Source organism: Coregonus clupeaformis, unplaced genomic scaffold (assembly GCF_020615455.1).
Source record: "Coregonus clupeaformis isolate EN_2021a unplaced genomic scaffold, ASM2061545v1 scaf0735, whole genome shotgun sequence".
Taxonomy (NCBI): domain Eukaryota; kingdom Metazoa; phylum Chordata; class Actinopteri; order Salmoniformes; family Salmonidae; genus Coregonus; species Coregonus clupeaformis.
This window is the reverse complement of record NW_025534190.1, coordinates 212,501-234,330: the sequence shown is the minus strand read 5'-3', so window position 1 is coordinate 234,330 and position 21,830 is coordinate 212,501. Positions and strand designations below refer to the sequence as shown.

The following is a 21,830-nucleotide window of genomic DNA, read 5'->3' as shown; positions in this document are numbered from 1 at the left end:
TGAAATGGTTCAACCAGCTGTCACTCAAAAACCCCTCCACCAATCAGGTTCATCAAGTGAGAGGAGAGCCCTGGTGGTTTCTGTTGTCATCTCATCCTCACTGGTTAAGCCTACCCACCCTCAATATCCACTTGGAGCAGTTTGTAGTGTCACATCTATTGTATGGACATTATAATGACCCATTTTTGTAGTCCTGGACCTCCTGAACATGTTGGTGTATATTTGGGAGAAAACAGAGGGTCTAAATCAGCAGAAAGGTGAAAGTAAGGGGGAATTCTGGAAACTCCCTGAATTATCTTGGGGCTGTTACATATGATATTTAATATATGTTAACAGCTAGACTTTGTTCTCCACTTCACCTCTATTATCTATATCTTCCTGGTATGATAGTGTCCTGTCCATCATCACAAATATTAAGTCCCATTCCCTGGGTAGGAGGACTGTGTTGAGATATACTCTGGACAAGATGACCATATAGAGACATGGAATGATTTATATTGTGCCACAGAAAATGGTTTAACAATAAGCGCTGTAACAATCTCTCACACACACACATGCACACAAGTACGTACACAAGTATGCAAACTTGTTCTATTTTTTGTATTAGCATAGCCACAACTACCCGTGTCATTTTGTTGATACTTCCCTAGAGTTAACACCTACAGCAGTCACACAGACAGAGAAACACAGATGACTCAGAGACAGAGATATCACTGGAAGCAGAGACTTAACGTATAGTAGACCTACATAGAAAGAAAGACCCAGGCATTGTAAAGATGTCAAAGTTAATCAATGCCGATCCAGATATGAACAAGAAGGTCAAGTTTGACAGAGATGAGATGGAGGAGAGGATTGTGGATATCTACATCAGTGCAGACACCCTGAGAGATGGTGAGACCAGCACCAAGAGAGAAGAGACAGCAGACACTGCTCCTAATAATGGACCAGGAGACCAGTACTTAGGTAACACACATTTACATTACATTTACATTTTAGTCATTTAGCAGACGCTCTTATCCAGAGCAACTTACAGTTAGTGAATACATTTTTTGTTGTTTTGTTTTTAAAATGTTTTTTATTATATATATTTTTTTTATACTGGCCCCCCGTGGGAATCGAACACACAACCCTGGCGTTGCAAACGCCATGCTCTATCAACTGAGCTACATCCCTGCCGGCCATTCCCTCCCCTACCCTGGACCAATTGTGCGCCGCCCATGAGTCTCCCGGTCGCGGCCGGCTGCGACAGAACCTGGATTCGAACCAGGATCTAGTGGCACAGTTAGCACTGCGATGCAGTGCCTTAGACCACTGCGCCACTCAGGACACACACACAACCCTATTAGAGGAGAAAGTCCAAGGTCCCTCCCTAAGGAAATTATTCTCCAATGTGTTTTGAGAAGGGTGTGGGGGGGGGGAGAGAGAGGATGCGAGGAGGATTTGAGGAAGGATGAATTGAGAAAGAGCCCGTATGCAAGTCTGTAAAACCACTATTTCCACTCTATGGTGAGTTAATCTCTCACTTCAACCACTAGATGGAATCATCACTTAACCATTCAACACTGTATCCAACCATCAACATGAGAGAGAGAGAGAGAGAGAGAGAGAGAGAGAGAGAGAGAGAGAGAGAGAGAGAGAGAGAGAGAGAGAGAGAGAGAGAGAGAGAGAGAGAGATAGAGAGAGCGAGAGCGAGAGCGAGATAGAGAGAGTTACTGTGGGTTATTGTAACACCAATTTGTCACAGATCCAGTTATGATTTGTGCAACATTTGACATCATTCCATGTCTTTACAGAGTCATCTTGTCCATAGTATATCTCACCACAGTCCTCCTGCCCAGAGAACTGACCACCATTATCAGGCTGTCCTGCCCCCCAGTACCTAAACAACACAGAGAACCAGACAGTCAGACACTGTGGTACAAACATCCTTATAGACATATGTTTTTTTCAGCTGTAAAGACACTCTCTAAGATGAGCATACCATTATCAACACTTGTATTATTAATTTCTTTACTCTTTCCAAGACATTTTCAAATAGTGATTGGCTTCTATGATGCTTCTATAGAGTCTAAACATATATTTTTAGGAACATGATTGGAAGCTCTCTTTCTCTCTCGTTGTTTATCTGGTAGTCTAGTAATTATCATGTTGATGGTTGGATACAGTGAGAAGGAGGAGAGGAGATAGGAGGAGAGGGGATAGGAGGAGAGGAGATGGGAGGAGAGGAGATAGGAGGAGAGGAGATAGGAGGAGAGGAGATGGGAGGAGAGGAGATAAGATGAGAGGAGATAGGAGGAGAGGAGATAGGAGGAGAGGAGATGGGAGGAGAGGAGATAGGAGGAGAGGAGATAGGAGGAGAGGAGATGGGAGGAGAGGAGATAAGATGAGAGGAGATAGGAGGAGAGGAGATAAGATGAGAGGAGATAGGAGAGGAGATAGGAGAGGAGATAGGAGGAGAGGAGATCGGAGAGGAATCTAGGAAAGACTAATTGAGATAGAGCCTTAGTGTCAGAGAGACATAGAGGAGGAAGAAGAACATTAAGAGAATGAGGAAGAGAGAAAAAATAAGACAAATAATAGTTGTGTTTAGATTTAGAGGAGAGTATGTAGACATACTGTACTCTGGAAAATGACTCTTCATTATTTTATTAGAAACATGTCATGTGATTTGACATAGGTTGAGGCTAAGTAAAAAATTAATTTAAAAAAACGATGCTAATGAAAGCCGTGACTCACAACCTTCACTGTACAAGGGACAACGTGTAGTTGACCAATGGTAACACACTGCACCATGCACCAGTGGACCTGGCTGCTACATACCCATTCACTCATGCATGGTGTCTATCTACTGTTGTGTCTCTTCCTGGAGGTTGCTGTCTGCTCAAACCACTGTTTAAGGTGTGAACTCCTCCCTAAATCTATAACACTGAACGTTCTCAGACACAGACTGTTAAACTAAAGCAGATGTTTAAGAGGATATACCACAGAATATACTGTCCGTTGTATTGTGTGCCGCTCCTTAAAGTACCAAAGTATATTTTAAGGGGGCAATTAGAATTAGCCTTTATATGGAGCAGTCTGAGGAGATTTATGCCAATGTTGACAGGAAGAGCTGTGGACAGGATACAGTGAACAGGAGCATAGATAAACAACCTGAATCTCAGAATACTGGTAAGTACACTGTAGTCACAGAGACACACACATCGAAGAGTAAACCAATAGTTATTATTCTTCCAACTGCCACAAAACCAATTTACCTGATGTTAATGTGATGATATTTGCTGATGCCCAATGCCCCAAGGCTTCAAAAGCCAACTGAGTAAAATAAACTGTAACGAACTACATCTCCTAAATGAAAATACTACATCTCCTAAATGAAAGGTCGTTCCTTTAAAATTAGAGGTTAAATGTTCTGAAATGTTCGAGGCTCTGTAGGATGTATACTAACTGCAGAAACATTCATTTTCATGTTCATAAAGTCCTATGTAACTCGCCACTGTGTATTTCCAACCTGGTCTCAAAGCATTTCGTTTTATTCTGTACGTATAGCAAGACACTCCATTTAGTATGATATGTTACCTTTCATATGTTACCTTTTATATGTCAATGTGTGGATGCCCATCATCCATTTGGTATGATATGTTACGAATTACAATTTGTATGATATGTTACGAATTTGCTAAACTTACAATATGTTATGAATTTGCTAAACGTGTGATATGTTATGAATTCTACTAACATTAGCTATCTGGCTAACATTAGCAAGGCTAGGGGTTAACTGTAACTGGCCACTATATTTCCTGTTGCAGTGAGAAGCTGTATCTTTAACAACCACAAGTCCCCCTCAACAAAAAGAGAGATGGGGGTGAGAAACCACCACTTTAAATGTGCAGCTATTTTTCCACCTTTTAGAGATCATGCAAAATAGATTCTTCATACTTTGAGATCATATGGGGCGAATCGTATCTTCCACTTAAGTCAAATTTAGACTTAGTTATTCATTTATATCAATGGGAGACTAAGTTAATTTTGAATTAAAGGGATACTTCAGGATTTTGGCAATGATGCCCTTTATCTACTTCCCCACAGTCAGATGAGCTTGTGGATACCATTTGTATGACTCTGTATCCAGTATGAAGGAAGTTAGAGGTGGTTTTGTGAGCCATTGCTAACTAGAGTTGACTGGAGGTTTATGGCATGGAGGTCATTGCGCTAATTCTAGTTTCAATCAGGTTTGACATAACAGACTGTAAAAACACCAGCTCCTATTGATTTAGATTTTGGAAATCTGTTCCCAAGTATTCCCAAGTATAATAGAGAGACACACACTAACGTAAACAAGGTTTGAAATTATTACATTTTAGTCCAATTTTATATCTATTTGGACTTGCGGTCAATTTGCAGCCTGGTAATTATTTGCAATTATGTTCCGGCCCCCTGACCATTCGCTCAAGACAAAAATCTGCCCGCGGCTGAATCTAGTTGATGATCCCTGCGCAATATGGTCCATGTTCAATTGTGTCTCATTGATGATGCAATGTACAATACCTGTATCCACAGAGCCTGATAGCTCAGGGAAGAGATCCTCCAGAGTTGCTGCAGTGTGTCTGGGGCTGCTGTGTGTTCTACTGGCTGGGATCATAGGCCTGTATGTCCACTGTAAGTCTGAAGTTATAAAAGTTACAATTCACCAGCAGTTCTGTGATTATCTTGTTTAATGATAAACTTTGTTGTTGTTGTGACAGATGATGGGGTCTCTAAGAGCTTCTTAGCATATAAGACCAGCTCATCTGCAGAGAGAGACCAGCTACTGACCAGCTACAACAACCTGACTAATGAGAGAGACCAGCTACTGACCAGTTACAACAACCTGACTGAAGAGAGAGACCAGCTACAGACCAGTTACACCACCCTGACTAATGAGAGAGACCAGCTCCAGACTGAGTTAGAGATTCTTAACAGGATGCTTACCAATCTCAGTGAGTACACCTACAGTAATAAATTATCATTAATCCCACACACTTTAAAGTGTGTCTGTATTCTTTCATTAAGTGTTTAGTGTGATAAGTTGAAGGAAATTAATTTTTTCATCTTGTTGAACAAACCTGTCCTGAAGGCTGGAAGAAGTTTGAATCCAGTTGGTACTTCCTGTCTAACACCTGGAAGGAGAGCAGAGAGGACTGTCTGGAGAGAGGAGCAGACCTGGTGATCATAAACAGTGATAAGGAAAAGGTGAGAAAGAGAGAGAGAGAGAGAGAGAGAGAGAGAGAGAGAGAGAGAGAGAGAGAGAGAGAGAGAGAGAGAGAGAGAGAGAGAGAGGTCAGCTTCACCTGGAATGTTTTTAAAACAGTCTTGAATGACTTCCCACATATGCTGAGCACTTGTTGGCTACTTTTCCTTCACTCTGCGGTCCGACTCAACCCAAACCATCTCAATTGGGTTGAGGTCGGGGGATTGTGGAGGCCAGGTCATTTTATGCAGCACTCCATCACTCTCCTTCTTGGTAAAATAGCCCTTACACAGCCTGGAGGTGTGTTGGTTCATTGTCCTAAACAAATGATGGTCCCAGTAAGCCCAAACAAGATGGGATGGCATATCGCTGCAGAATGCTGTGGTAGCCATGCTGGTTAAGTGTGCCTTGAATTCTAAATAAATCACAGACAGTGTCACCAAAAAAGCACCCCATAACACCATAACACCTCCTCCTCCATGCTTTACGGTGGGAACAACACATGCGGATATCATCCGTTCACAAAGACACAGCGGTTGGAACTAAAAATCTCCAAATTGGACTCCAGACCAAAGGACACATTTCCACCGGTCTAATGTCCATTACTCATGTTTCTTGGCCCAAGCAGATCTCTTCTTCTTATTGGTGTACTTTAGCAGTGGTTTCTTTGCAGTAATTTGACCATGAAGGCCTGATTCACACAGTCCCCTCTGAACAGTTGATGTTGAGATGTGTCTGTGACTTGAACTATGTGAAGCATTAATTTGGGCTGGTAACTCTAATGAACTTATCCTCTACAGAAGAGGTAAATCTGGGTCTTCCTTTCCTGTGGCAGTCCTCATGAGAGCCAGTTTCATCGTAACGCTTGATGGTTTTTGTGATTGCACTTGAAGAAACTTTCAAAGTTCTTGACATTTTCCGTATTTACTGACCATGGCTTAAAGTAATGATGGAGTGTCATTTCTCTTTGCTTATTTGAGCTGTGCTTGCCACAATATGGACTTTTGTCTTTTACCAAATAGGGCTATCTTTTGTACACCCCCTACCTTGTCACAACACAATTGACTGGCTCAAACACATTAAAAAGGAAATAAATTCCACAAATTAACTTTTAACAAGCCACAACCGTTAATTTAAATGCATTCCAGGTGACTACCTCATGAAGCTGTTTGAGAGAATGCCAAGAGTGTGCAAAGCTGTCATCAAGGCAAAGGGTGGCTATTTGAAGAATCTCAAATATAAAATATATTTTGATTTGTTTAACACTTTTTGGTTACTACATGATTCCATATGTGTTATTTCATAGTTCTGATGTCTTCACTATTATTCTACAATGTAAAAAAATAGTACAAATTAAGAAAAAGCCTTGAATGAGTAGGTGTTCTAAAACTTTTGGCTGGTAGTGTATATATATTTATGTTTCTCGACAACAGACATTTCTGTACAACCTCAAGAAGAGAGTCTGGATTGGTCTGACTGACTCTGTTCAGGAGGGGACCTGGAAATGGGTGGACGGCAGACCACTGTCCACAGGGTGAGAGATGATAACTAATCTGTGAATAAAGCGCCATTCAACCTTTTTCTATACAGGTTACTGTCATTGATGATAGCAGTCAACAAAGTTAACTTTAAGATGAAGCATTTCTGTATATTATTTAGGATTGTGATGTTCTAACTGTGATATCTGATGGTTTTTAACCCTGTAGGTACTGGTATTAATCATGATATCTGATGGTTTTTAACCCTGCATTTACTGGTATTAACCATGATATCTGATGGTTTTTAACCCTGTAGGTACTGGTATTAACCATGATATCTGACTGTTTTTAACCCTGTAGGTACTGGTATGACAAACAGCCTGATAATTTTGGTCCTACTGGGGAGGACTGTGCTGAGATACACACAGATCAGAGTCCTCTAAAGGCATGGAATGACATGTCATGTGACAGCAAACTCAACTGGATTTGTGAAAAAGTGGTTTAACATCAACATGACAACATACTGTAACATGTACAGTAGCCTACAGTGCAAATAACTTCCTCCTTCTCTCTCTCTCTCTCTCTGTCTCAAACCTACGAACACACTTATTAGTTTGTAGTAGCATATTAATAAAAGTCCTTCTTATTTCCTGTTTGTTGCTTCCTGTGTACTAGTAGTTATGTTTCACACATCATCAGATACAACATGAAGTTAGTGCATTTGACTTTTTGCACACTCTACATGCAGTTCATTTAATCAATTACAATTCAAATACATTCTTCTTACTTTCTACATATATTTACATGCTCCCATTTACGTCTGGTGCAAACATTCTCAACCCTACCAAACCACCATGACATACACTGTATAGGAGTGTAGTAGAGATATCAAAGGGTATCAAAGGATGTTACTTAATCATATTTGACAGTCAGTCTTTGTTATCAAGTTACATATAAGCACAATATCAAATGCTCATATTTGACTGGTGTTCCCCTATATGGGTCCCAAAAGAGGGAAGTGAAATGGTTCAAACAGCTACTTGTAAACAATAGCTGGAACGACCGAGTGAGCAGACGCGAACTGGCTGAGTCAATTCAGTGGCTAGCTTTGCACTTGGCTAGCTAACAGTAGCTGCTAGGGGTGAGTCATAACCTACACTTGTGTTTTGTTTTTTACATATTGATAGCCCGAGTCGCTCAAGGAATTCGGGACATGGGTGACTAGTTAACGTTAGTTTGGCTCTCTCTGTGTGTTCGTGCCGTGAAAGGAGGGGTTCTTCTTTGTCTGAAAGCAATGGCTAGCTAGTTTGCTAACTATTCTAGCAAACTAACTGGCTGAATAAGTTGACGACGGACTCGCTCAAGCTGTCGGGACTAACCCACAACGTTAGACACGGACACGAACGATCTGCTTGTGTGTTGATACACTGGTGGTTGTTGTGGCTGAGTATTGGCGCTAAAACCTGCTGCTGGAGACCGGCATGCTAGCTGGCTGTGGCGTCTTATTACGAGGTGCCCGGACGTTTTTCACGGAATAATACTGCACCTAGTTAGCTATCTGAATAAACTAGGTTAGTCTATTCCTAGAAAACATTGAACCGCTGTCGTTTACAACAATTATAGTTTCTGAGGTGGAAGTTGGGAGAGTTATATTTGGGAGTTGTGGTGAGGGAGGACCCGCTCTCTCCTTTCCCAGATGTTTAGTTCATTTTATTCCGATCTCCTCTGCATTATTGTAGCCATCTGCTGCAGCCTGTCAACTATGCCTCTGCCTATCCCTGTTCTCTCCTCTCCGCACAGGCTACACAAACGCCTCACACCGCGTGGCTTCTGCCTCTCTAACCTGGTGGTCCCTGCACGCACGACCCACGTGGAGTTCCAGGTCTCAGGCAGCCTCTGGAACTGCCGTTCTGCTGCCAACAAGGCAGACTTCATCCCAGCCTAAGCTACCCTCCAGTCCCTCGACTTCTTGGCGCTGACGGAAACATGGATTACCACTGAAAACACTGCTACTCCTGCTGCTCTCTCCTCGTCTGACCATGTGTTCTCGCATACCCCGAGAGCATCTGGTCAGCGGGGTGGTGGCACAGGAATCCTCATCTCTCCCAAGTGGACATTCTCAATTTTTCCCCTGACCCATCTGTCTATCTCCTCATTTGAATTCCATGCTGTCACAGTCACTAGCCCATTTAAGCTTAATATCCTTGTCATCTATCGCCCTCCAGGTTCCCTTGGAGAGTTCATCAATGAGCTTGACGCCTTGATAAGTTCTGGGTTTGGATTAGTTATCTGTGTTCTAATACAGTCTAGGTAGATAGGTTTGGGTTAGTTATCTGTGTTCTAATACAGTCTAGGTAGATGGGTTTGGGTTAGTTATCTTTGTTCTAATACAGTCTAGGTAGATAGGTTGGGGTTAGTTATCTGTGTTCTAATACAGTTTAGGTAGATAGGTTTGGGTTAGTTATCTGTGCACATACAGTAGTGTTCCCTTCAAACCACAAACACTAAAGCCCAAGGCACAAACACACAAGGACACACTAGAATATAATAGAACATCTTCATTGTCCATTTAAATATTTCATAAAATATTATAAATCTGATCAAATGTGGAATGATACCAGTCATCAGTCAATCATCAGGGTGACTTCTGACTACTGTTTATCACTTCCCCACTAACAGGTACATTTTCTTGTGATATTTTCCCCCTCAGAACCCTCAGTAAAGTTTGAGGCCCTCTTGAAGGTGTGACACAGTCATCATCAGGCTGAATTTGGTGCAAACCACAACACAAACAACCTGATAAAGATAAATGTCATTCAGTTTCCCAGATGTAAATATGCAGGTGTCATCATTACTGTATAAGATATTAATTGTATTTTCCATCTCTTAGATATATTGTGTTTTGTATTTGTGTCAAAGCACCAGTTTAGTCAGTAGGTTGTTATGACGGTTCACTGCCACCCTATGGCCTCTGTTGTCTCTGCTAGTCAACATGATGGCTGCTGAAAGCTTCTTGGTAACTGAGTCACTCCTCATCTCTCTTCCAACCCCACTCATGAGGTTGGCCACGTTCCAGGCTGACTACATTGAAGTTGCCTGCCAGATGTCACATCTCTTCGATAGATGTTTAACATATCAGCTAACCAAATCATATGCTATAGCAATCTGATGCCCAACAGCACAGTCGATGACTTGGCCAGCAGCCATGTCTTAATGGCTGCAGCCTGTCTTCAAAATAGTCGGCCTGGAACGAGACCGTTCATCCTCGGTGTGGTTGATAAATTGAGCAGTATTGAGCTCTGACCTCATAGACACAGGAAACTATTAACTCTTCTACTGCTCTCCCTCCCTCCCATCTCCCTCTGACCTCACAGACACAGGAAACTACTAACCCTGCTCCTGCTCTCCCTCCCTCCCATCTCCCTCTGACAGTATCCTCTTCTCTTATCACTCTGGTTACTATTTAACTTTTTGGCCTCAAGTTCATTTCAAAGCCATAACTAAGTTTAATTTCTTTGTACAACTATGTTGAATAATGGTAAAGATTGACCATGTTAGCCACAATCTCACTCAGATGTGACGATTGAAGCTTCAGGTTTCATTTGTCAAGATCTTTGAATCTTTCCTTAAATCTAAATCTCTTTGTAGTCCATTCTAATTGCAACCTGAGAACAAACTCATTTTCTTCAAGTGAGATGAAATTAATCTCTGTATAATTGATGTACAGGTAGTGGATATTGTCACGGTTTCGGCCGAGGCTGCTCCTCCTCCTGGTTCGGGCAGGCTTCGGCGGTCGTCGTCCCCGGAGTACTAGCTGCCACCGATCTATGTTTCATGTTCGTTTGGTTTGGTCTTGATGTTGTACACCTGTGTCTAGTTAGTCCTCGTTAGTGTTCTATTTAGTTCTCGTTGTGTGTGTCTGTGTTTGTGTGTGATTGCGCTTCTGTTTCGTGTTGGAGCTACTATTTCCCTCCAGTGTTTTGGAGTGGTTACTTTGCACATGTTTGTGCGCCGTTTGTTTTGTCGCCTGTGTGCGCCATGTATTCGCCTTCGGGCTTATTGTGCTTTTGTCTTTGTGAATATTGCACTAAAGCCTTTGGACTGAGCCTCTGCGTCCTGCGCCTGATTCATACACCACACCCACCTTCAGCACCCCACGACAGAATCACACACCATAATGGAATCAGCAGGATCGGCAGAGACGCCTGTGTCGCTCGAGGAGCATATCCGTGGGCAAGATGGCCAGATAAGACAACTGGAGACCGCTCTACAGGAGGTAATCTACACCTTGCACCGATGGGAGGCCAGCAGGGTACCCACACCTCCACCTACCCTGCCCACCCCATCGGTCGGTCCACCAGTCCTAGGTTCGGAACCCAGGGGGATTCGGCTCTCGCTCCCGAGGGCGTATGACGGAACAGCTGCCGGGTGTCAGGGGTTCCTCCTGCAGGTGGAGCTCTACCTGGCCACTGTACACCCGGTGCCCTCGGGACACGAGAACGTTTCCGCCCTCATCTCCTGTCTCACGGGCAAGGCGTTGGAGTGGGCTAACGCCGAGTGGAGGAGGATGGACGCCAACACCATCACCTACGCCGAGTTCTCCCGCCGCTTCAAGGCCGTGTTCGACCATCCACCTTAGGGCAAAGCGGCGGGGGAGTGTCTAGTCCATTTGAGACAGGGGAGGAGGAGCGCTCAGGCGTTCGCTCTAGAGTACCGGACTCTAGCGGCGGATGCAGGGTGGAATGAACGGGCTCTCATCGACCATTTTTGATGTAGCCTACGCGAGGACGTTCAATGTGAGTTGGCCTGCAGGGATACCCATCTTACCTTCGACCAGTTGGTCGATATGTCCATCCGTCTGGACACCCTGCTGGCCACCCGTGGACGTCCCGAAGGGAGTCCGTCCATCCCGCCCTCCGGCACCTCCGAGCCGAGCCCTATGGAGCTCGGGGGTGCCGGCGCTAGAGAACGGAGTAGGAGGAGCCCGAGGGGGCCTGTCTCCTGCACCAAGTGCGGTCGTGGAGGGCACACTGCGGCCAGGTGCTGGGGAGGGTTCTCCGGGGGAGAAGACGACAGGCCACGCACTGGGGGGGCCTCCCAGGTGAGTAGACGTCCCACTTACCCAGAGCTTTCTGTTGCGCACTTTTGTATACCTGTTTGTTTTCCACAGGTTGCACCTCATTCCCAGCATAAGGCGCTAGTAGATTCAGGCGCAGCTGGGAATTTTGTTGATCGGAAGTTTTGTTTTGAGTTAGGGATCCCTCTCCTACCTGTTGACAAACCTTTTCCCGTTCATGCCTTAGATAGCCGCCCGTTGGGGTCGGGGTTGAACAGGGAGATCACAGCGCCACTTCGGATGTGTGCGCAGGGGGGTCATGAGGAGACTATACAGCTGTATCTGATTGACTCTCCTGCGTACCCAGTGGTGCTGGGGATTCCCTGGTTAAGCACCCATAACCCTGCTATTTCGTGGCAACAGAGGGCTCTCGATGGGTGGTCTGCTCAGTGCGAGGGGCGATGTCTGGGTGTTTCCGTGGGGGCGACTTCGGTGGAAAGTCCAAACCAAGTGCCCGCACTGCACATTCCGCCTGAATATGGGGATTTAGCTCTCGTGTTTAGCAAAACTAGGGCGACGCAGTTGCCTCCTCATAGACAGGGGGATTGTGCGATTGATCTCCAGGCAGGAGCAGCGCTCCCACGGAGCCATGTGTATCCTTTGTCTCAAGAGGAGAGAAAAGCTACGGAGACTTACATAGCCGAATCTTTGAGACAGGGATACATTCGGCCCTCCACTTCTCCCGCCTCCTCAAGCTTCTTTTTTGTGAAAAAGAAAGATGGAGGGTTGCGCCCGTGCATTGATTACCGTGGTCTCAATCAGATTACTGTGAAATACAGTTATCCACTCCCTCTGATTGCGACCATGACGGAGTCATTGCATGGAGCGCGGTTTTTCACAAAACTGGATCTCAGGAGCGCGTATAACTTGGTGCGCATTAGGGAGGGTGACGAATGGAAGACAGCGTTTAGTACCACGTCAGGTCATTTCGAATATCTCGTCATGCCATATGGGTTGATGAATGCTCCGTCAATCTTCCAATCCTTCGTAGATGACATTTTCCGGGATATGCAGGGACAAGGGGTGGTCGTGTACATTGATGACATTCTGGTGTACTCGTCTACCCGAGCCGAGCATATAACCCTGGTGCGTCGTGTATTGAGGAGGCTGTTGGAGCACGACCTATATGTCAAGGCAGAGAAATGTCTGTTTTTCCAGGAGTCGGTCTCCTTTTTGGGTTATCGGTTGTCCGCGTCAGGGGTGAGAATGGAGGTGGATCGTGTGTCCGCTGTGCGTAATTGGCAAACCCCAACTACTGTAAAAGAGGTGCAGCAGTTTTTGGGCTTTGCGAATTACTACCGGAGGTTTATCCGGGGTTTTGGACAGGTGGCAGCTCCCATCACGTCCCTTCTGAAGGGGGGTCCGGTGCGACTGCAGTGGTCAGCCAATGCGGACAGGGCCTTTAGGAGACTTAAGGACCTGTTTACGTCGGCTCCGGTGCTGGCGCATCCGGATCCCGCATTACCCTTTCAGGTTGAGGTAGACGAGTCTGAGGCTGGTATAGGGGCCGTTCTCTCTCAACGGTCCGGCACGCCACCTAAACTCCGCCCCTGTGCTTTTTACTCAAAGAAGCTCAGCCCGGCGGAGCGTAACTATGACGTTGGGGACAGGGAGCTGTTAGCTGTTGTTCAAGCCCTTAAGGTGTGGAGGCATTGGCTTGAGGGGGCTCAACACCCTTTCCTCATTTTGACTGACCATCGGAACCTGGAGTACATCCGGGCAGCGAGGAGACTGAACCCTCGCCAGGCTCGATGGAGTATGTTTCTCACCAGGTTCGTATTTAAAATCACGTACATCCCTGGGTCCCAGAATGGTAGGGCAGATGCGCTGTCCCGGCGGTATGACACGGAGGAGAGGTCCGTTGAGTCCACTCCCATACTACCGGAGTCTTGCCTTGTGGCACCGGTGGTGTGGGAGGTCGATGCCGAAATCGAGCGAGCGTTGCGTACCGACCCCAGCCCTCCAAAGTGTCCTGAGGGTCGGAAGTACGTTCCGCTCGAGATTCGGGATCGACTCATTTACTGGGCTCACACGTCACCCTCCTCTGGACATCCGGGTATCGGCCGGACAGTGCATTGCCTTAGCACTAAATACTGGTGGCCCACTTTGGCTAGGTATGTGAGGGTTTATGTCTCTTCCTGCTCGGTGTGCGCCCTGTGTAAGGCGCCCCGACATCTGCCCAGGGGTAAGTTACAGCCCCTACCCGTTCCACAACGACCATGGTCCCACCTCTCGGTGGATTTTGTAACAGACCTTCCCCTCTCGCAGGGGAATACCACCATCCTGGTCGTTGTGGACCGGTTCTCTAAGGCCTGTCGTCTTCTCCCTATGTCGGGTCTTCCTACTGCCCTACAGACCGCTGAGGCCCTATTTACCCACGTCTTCCGGCATTACGGGGTCCCCGAGGATATAGTGTCTGATCGAGGCCCCCAGTTTACCTCCCGGGTGTGGAGAGCGTTTATGGAGAGTTTGGGGGTCTCGGTTAGCCTTACCTCGGGGTACCACCCGGAGAGTAACGGGCAGGTAGAACGTGTCAACCAGGATGTGGGTAGGTTTCTGAGGTCGTATTGCCAGGACCGGCCTGAGGAGTGGGTGCGTTACATTCCCTGGGCCGAGATGGCCCAGAACTCTCTCCGCCACTCCTCTACCAACCTAACCCCTTTCCAATGTGTATTAGGTTACCAGCCGGTTCTGGCACCGTGGCAGCAGAGCCAGATCGAGGCCCCTGCGGTGGATGATTGGATGAGGCGCTCGGAAGAGACGTGGAACGCTGCCCACGTCCACCTGCAGCGGGCCGTCCGTCATCACAAGGCGAGCGCCGATCTCCACCGCAGTGAGGGGCCGGTGTACGCACCCGGAGATTGAGTCTGGCTCTCTACCAGAAACCTACCCCTCCGCCTGCCCTGCCGGAAGCTGGGTTGGCGGTTTGTGGGGCCCTTTAAAGTCCTGAGAAGATTGAACGAGGTGTGTTATAAGTTACATCTACCTGTTGAATATAAGAATATTAACCCCTCGTTCCATGTGTCTCTTCTCAGGCCGGTGGTAGCTGGTCCACTCCAGGAAAATGAGATAGGAGAGACTCCTCCGCCCCCATTGGACATCGAGGGGGCTCCGGCGTACACCGTTCGGTCCATCTTGGACTCCAGACGCCGGATGGGGGGTCTCCAGTATCTCGTGGAGTGGGAGGGGTACGGCCCGGAGGAGCGGTGCTGGGTGCCGCGGAGGGACATCCTAGACCCATCTCTCCTGTCGGAGTTCCACCAAGAGCATCCCGCGCGCCCTGCTCCACGTCCTCCTGTTCGTCCCCGAGGCCGGGGTCGGCGCACGGCTGGAGACGCACGTCAGGGGGGTACTGTCACGGTTTCGGCCGAGGCTGCTCCTCCTCCTGGTTCGGGCAGGCTTCGGCGGTCGTCGTCCCCGGAGTACTAGCTGCCACCGATCTATGTTTCATGTTCGTTTGGTTTAATAATAATAATAATATAATATGCCATTTAGCAGACGCTTTTATCCAAAGCGACTTACAGTCATGCGTGCATACATTTTTTTTTGTGTATGGGTGGTCCCGGGGATCGAACCCACTACCTTGGCGTTACAAGCGCCGTGCTCTACCAGCTGAGCTGTGGTCTTGATGTTGTACACCTGTGTCTAGTTAGTCCTCGTTAGTGTTCTATTTAGTTCTCGTTGTGTGTGTCTGTGTTTGTGTGTGATTGCGCTTCTGTTTCGTGTTGGAGCTACTATTTCCCTCCAGTGTTTTGGAGTGGTTACTTTGCACATGTTTGTGCGCCGTTTGTTTTGTCGCCTGTGTGCGCCGTGTATTCGCCTTCGGGCTTATTGTGCTTTTGTCTTTGTGAATATTGCACTAAAGCCTTTGGACTGAGCCTCTGCGTCCTGCGCCTGATTCATACACCACACCCACCTTCAGCACCCCACGACAGATATATAGGACATGGGATGTAATAATGGTCAATGTTTTTATTTATTCAACATAAGCTGGAGAGCACATGCTAAAAATATAATCAAATGACAAATTAATTAATTACATTCAATTTCAATCTATTACCGTACATTATATTATTTCCAAAAATCTTAATCTGAGAAAGTAATGCGTGTTTAACCATTTAACAGGATCGTTACACCTGAGAGCTGAGAAAGATACCTTTGTTTCCTTTGATTACTTCTCCTTGTACATTGGTGGGAGGAATGATCAGTAATATACAGAACATAATTAAACAGCAATATGAAGCCTGTATCGGCTGTTCTGCTGATTGTGATTAAAATAAAAATGAACTGATTTTCTGATTTATTTTGGCACCAATATGCAGTTGAGCTCTTACGAACTCTATTGCTCGCTAGTGTGTAGACGACTTCACAACATAGTTTATTCTCTGGGGACTTCGTCTGGATGTTGGTCACTGTGAATACCTCATAGAGAGAAATTAAGACTTCTCTCTCTCCAGTAAATACAGAGTAATATGATATGTCAGCTCCAAGACATGTGGAGATCTCAAAGCAGGACGTCGCTCCAAATGAATCTCTGCCTATTCCCCTGCCTAGAGTGCTCAAGGTGAAGGTGCCGAAATCGATTTGTTTGATGACAATGTTCTGATCAAATTACACTTTGGTTCTATGATAGGTGGTAATAGTGCTTTTTTGAGGTTGGTTCGGTTTCAGTTAGATTATTATAAAATAATAACTGATTTCGGTTTTGATTATTTTTTAAACATTAAATACACTATGCGTTATAAGGGTTGAATTCTGTAAAAACACAGAATAAAACAATTAATAAAAGTCCCATGATAGCAGTGACTGCCCATTACTGCTTATCACTTATTAAACATCATTTATTCACATTTCTTTAATAAAATATTTCAGTTGTTGTGTATGTTACATTTCTTTTATTTGATGACTTTATTCTTTCATTCCAAATAATCATCTCATCTCTACAGAGCTGCTGCCTATGCTGTCTGACAAAATCACCATTTTAGTTTTGTAAATATATGAACACTATTGCGACTATGAACATAGTTAATAGCTTTATGTAGCAGTAGCCTGTATCTATTGCTTTACAATTCAGGTCACTCTTCCATTTTCCAGTGCTCTTTAGAGTGTAGACGACTTTACACCACAGGTTACTCACTGCTGACTTCATCTGGATGTTGGTGACTTTGAATACCTCATAGGGAGGAATCAAAACTTCCCCCTCGTTTGCACAGGCAGAGTAATATGTCAGGTTAACACCAAAACATGTGTTGATCTCAAAGCAGGACGTGTCTCCAAAATCGTATAAGGTCTTATGTATAGAACATGAGACAAAATAACCAAAGCGCATTTCTTTGTTGACAACATCCTGATCAAAAGTTCCATTGGTTCTAAGGTAGGTGGTCCAACATGATGTTTGACTTTGTTTGAGAATCTGAATGGCGTCAGTTAGATAGAAGTGCAGGGAATGGTACTGGAATGATGTTCCATACCCATATCTGCCTTCTCTAACTGCTTTGTTGAAGTTCAGGTAGATGGATTTGGATGGAGGTTGGGGTTTGTTATTTGTGTACAAATACATAGCGATGGAATGCACTTTTTGCAGAGCATCTTTTGGAGTGGAGGCATGTTTCTCTGCAATGTCCCAGGCTCTTCTGAAGTTAGTGGTGGTGTTCTTCTCATGTGGGAGGAAGTAGCTCTCCACTCTCTTAAAGGCTTCGTCTCTGCAGACATCGTATTTGTCGTCAACAGAATCAGGTGCCATATCCAGTGGGAAAATCTCCTTCTGTAACAGTAACATTCTTTAGGGACATTCTCCTTACAGACCTATCAGGTCCTTGCTTGGGTGATAAAATGTCTACCGATCCCTTATTGGCCGCAGTTTGTGAGGCCAAATGTGAGGAAAACAATAGTAGACTTGTGTGTTTGTTGGTTTATGTCAATGTGCAAAATGAAAGTGCAAAATAATAGCACCGCCCAAGTCCCAAAGCAGGACGACAAAAATATGATAGACATTTGTTTTTTCTGCATAGCTCAGGGCGTTGTCAAAACAACATGAAGCCTATTCACAGGAATTGCCCATAACATTTAAGGACACTCTTTTCTTGTCAGAAAAAACAGTCGTGGGACACTATTTTTTTAAAATTATGTCTCTGTGAAAGGAGAACTTGTTCAACTTATCTCTGTAAAAGGAGTCCTTGTTCAACTTAAAAATATAAATGAACCCTGCTGGTGTTAAATGTAAAGTTGTATGAACTTATACTTTATAATGTAACAAATATGTTATTGCCTTGTTTTGTTAATTCAACTTGATTTACTGATTTGCCATAATTTATTATAAGCAGGGTAAATCAACTAAACTAGGTAAATGAAATATTAGGTTTGAGGTTGTATTTTTCTTAGGGTACCTGTGTCACCAGTCCAAAGTGAAGACAGAGAATCAAAACCAAGACAGAGATGTAGTTTTTCTTCTTCTCAGTGCTCTTCACATCTAAAGATGAGAACACAACCAGTCAAAGGATGAGAAACATTTCCATTGTGCCTTTACATACAAATAAGTTGCAGCTACATACAAAACGGTTGTCATTGCTAAAAAATATCTCACCATCAATTAAGGAATATCCACCACCCATGTTGCAGAAGTTGTTGACCTCAAATCTACAGCATGTTCAAAGTATATAATCAAATAAAGTTAACTCTTATTTCAACAACCCAAGTGATACAACAACAACAACCTGTTCCTAAGACTGGAATAAAATATCACATCCTGTCAAATGGAGAAGCACTCACCTGCACTCTGTACTAGTAACTATTGATGCAAGGAGCTCTTCAATCAAACTCTTCTTACAGTGTATCAGTTCTCTGTCATCCCAATCATGCCTTTCTTTTTATAGCTGTGATAATGACGATCCATCCCATACAGTGACGTTGAGGTCTTGACTGAAAGAGAACCTTAAATTTACTTTCTCTTTCAATTTGGATAAATCTTTACCTTCACGTTCTTCATTACAATGTAACATCTTTATAGTGATAGTGAGGTATATCAAATCAAATCAAATCCAAAAATTGTATTTGCCACATGCGCCGAATACAACAGGTGTAGACATTACAGTGAAATGCTTACTTACAAGCCCTTAACCACCAATGCAGTTTTTTAAGAAAATAGTGTGTAAAGTGTTAAGTAAAACATAGATAAGTAACTAAAGCTGTACCTGTAGTTAGTACTACATCCACCCAGGTCTCTGTCACCAACACTACATCTGTACCTGTAGTTAGTACTACATCCACCCAGGTCTCTGTCACCAACACTACAGCTGTACCTGTAGTTAGTACTACATCCACCCAGGTCTCTGTCACCAACACTACATCTGTACCTGTAGTTAGTACTACATCCACCCAGGTCTCTGTCACCAACACTACATCTGTACCTGTAGTTAGTACTACATCCACCCAGGTCTCTGTCACCAACACTACATCTGTACCTGTAGTTAGTACTACATCCACCCAGGTCTCTGTCACCAACACTACAGCTGTACCTGTAGTTAGTACTACATCCACCCAGGTCTCTGTCACCAACACTACAGCTGTACCTGTAGTTAGTAATACATCCACCCAGGTCTCTGTCACCAACACTACAGCTGTACCTGTAGTTAGTACTACATCCACCCAGGTCTCTGTCACCAACACTACAGCTGTACCTGTAGTTAGTACTACATCCACCCATGTCTCTGTCACCAACACTACAGCTGTACCTGTAGTTAGTAATACATCCACCCAGGTCTCTGTCACCAACACTACAGCTGTAACTGTAGTTAGTACTACATCCACCCAGGTCTCTGTCACCAATACTACAGCTGTACCTGTAGTTAGTACTACATCCACCCAGGTCTCTGTCACCAACACTACAGCTGTACCTGTAGTTAGTACTACATCCACCCAGGTCTCTGTCACCAACACTACATCTGTACCTGTAGTTAGTACTACATCCACCCAGGTCTCTGTCACCAACACTACATCTGTACCTGTAGTTAGTACTACATCCACCCAGGTCTCTGTCACCAACACTACAGCTGTACCTGTAGTTAGTACTACATCCACCCAGGTCTCTGTCACCAACACTACAGCTGTACTTGTAGTTAGTACTACATCCACCCAGGTCTCTGTCACCAACACTACAGCTGTACCTGTAGTTAGTACTACATCCACCCAGGTCTCTGTCACCAACACTACAGCTGTATCTGTAGCTAGTATTACGTCCACCTTTGATTCTGTCCCTGAATCTAAGGTTTCTGTGTGATGCTTTCTCTCCTATGGAATAGAATAGAGCTATAGAGTTGTATAATAGTTCATGTAGGTAGATGTCATGTGGAACAGTGGAATCAGTGCAAAGACAGTTGTGTTATTAGACGTAACCGGTATGTAAATGTAATATTGTACTAAAAGACAGGGTGGAAATATAAAACATGTGAAGGGTTTGATTCTTCTTTCTAGTCTCTTAAATCTGTCAAACTGAAACTATGGAGATATTGTCACAACTTCTGAGTAACTCTTCTGTCACGATCGTCAGGGAGAGACCAATGCGCAGCGTGATGAATGAACATGTTTACTTTATTAAATAAAGCACGACCAAAACAACAAACGACTCGTAACGTCCACGGTGACAATGACCGAACACGGAACAAAAACCCACAAACACAAAGTGAAAAACAGACAGTTAAATATGGCTCCCAATCAGAGACAACCAGCCAACAGCTGACACTCGTTGCCTCTGATTGGGAGTCACTAAGGCAAACATAGAAAACAACAAACCAGAACCCCCAACATAGAAATAAACCACATAGAATGAACACACCCTGGCTCAACATATAGAGTCCCAGAGCCAGGGTGTGACAGTACCACCCCCTAAAGGCGCGGACTGCGACCGCGCCTCAACCAGAGAAAAATAGGGGAGGGCTGGGTGGGCACTCCTCCTCGGCGGCGGTTCTGGCTCCGGGCTTGCCCACCACCCTCCAATAAACGCCCCATAGCGCCCCTGGTCCGGTCTGACCCCGCTGGCTGGAGCTGACCTGGACGTAGCAGGAGCGGCTAGCTTCAGCTCCGTTGGGGAGCAATAAAGCGGTACCTGATTTGGCACCGATGACCCAGGCACGGGTTGTGCCGGACTGACGACGCGCACCCCAGGCTTGATGCGTGAGGCAGGAAAGGACCGGACCTGGCTGTCGATGCGCACCCCTGGCTTGGTGCGTGGAGCAGCAACGGGCCGGACCGGGCTGACGATACGCACCCCTGGCTTGGTGCGTGGAGCCGGAACGAGCCTCACCGGACTGATGACTCGCACCCCTGGCTTGGTGCTTGGAGCAGCAACGGGCCGAACCGGGCTGACGATGCGCACCCCTGGCTTGGTGCGTGGAGCAGCGACGGGCCGGACCGGGCAGACGATACGCACCCCTGGCTTGGTGCATGGAGCCGGAACGGGCCTCACCGGACTGACGACTCGCACCCCTGGCTTGGTGCGTGGAGCAGCAACGGGCCGGACCGGGCTGACGATGCGCACCCCTGGCTTGGTGCGTGGAGCCGGAACGGGCCTCACCGGACTGACGAAGCACACCACTGGCTTGGTGCGGGGGGCAGGAACGGGCCGAGCCGGGCTGACGAAGCGCACCACTGACTTGGTGCGGGGAGCAGGAACGGGCCGAGCCGGGCTGACGAAGCGCACCACTGACTTGGTGCGGGGAGCAGGAACAGACCGGACCGTACTGGGGACACACACCACTGGCCCTACACCGGGATCTGGAACGGGCCGGACCGGACTGGTAACACACCCCAGTACCTCTCGCCGTGCCTCTCTACCTTCCATCCCCTCTTCGACCAGTGGCCCCCGTAACCTGGCGGCCTCCTCTGCCAACCAGCTGGACCGCTCTATTGCGGCCTCCTGCTGCCCCGACGTCGTGAGCCCCCCCCTAAAAATTTTCTGGGGGTCTCTCCTCCCCGTGGGCCAGGCCTCTATCGTTCTCGCCCAACTCTCGCT

The 21,830-nt window shown here is 45.9% G+C and overlaps 1 protein-coding gene across 1 annotated transcript; it reads right to left on the bottom strand.

Moving 5' to 3' along the window:
- Positions 1-9,198: 9,198 nt before the first annotated feature.
- Positions 9,199-17,603, bottom strand: LOC121560238 (ecto-ADP-ribosyltransferase 5-like). The gene is made up of 2 exons (XM_045216537.1): positions 16,892-17,603; positions 9,199-9,212 (listed from the first exon to the last, which is right to left on the bottom strand). Exons 1-2 carry the CDS (start codon positions 17,601-17,603, stop codon positions 9,199-9,201), a joined length of 726 nt encoding a protein of 241 aa, XP_045072472.1.
- Between the last annotated feature and the right edge of the window lie 4,227 nt (positions 17,604-21,830).

Excerpts from the sequence above, each read along its gene's own strand:
- LOC121560238 (XM_045216537.1), bottom strand. The coding sequence starts at position 17,603 with ATGTTACTGTTACAGAAGGAGATTTTCCCACTGGATATGGCACCTGAT.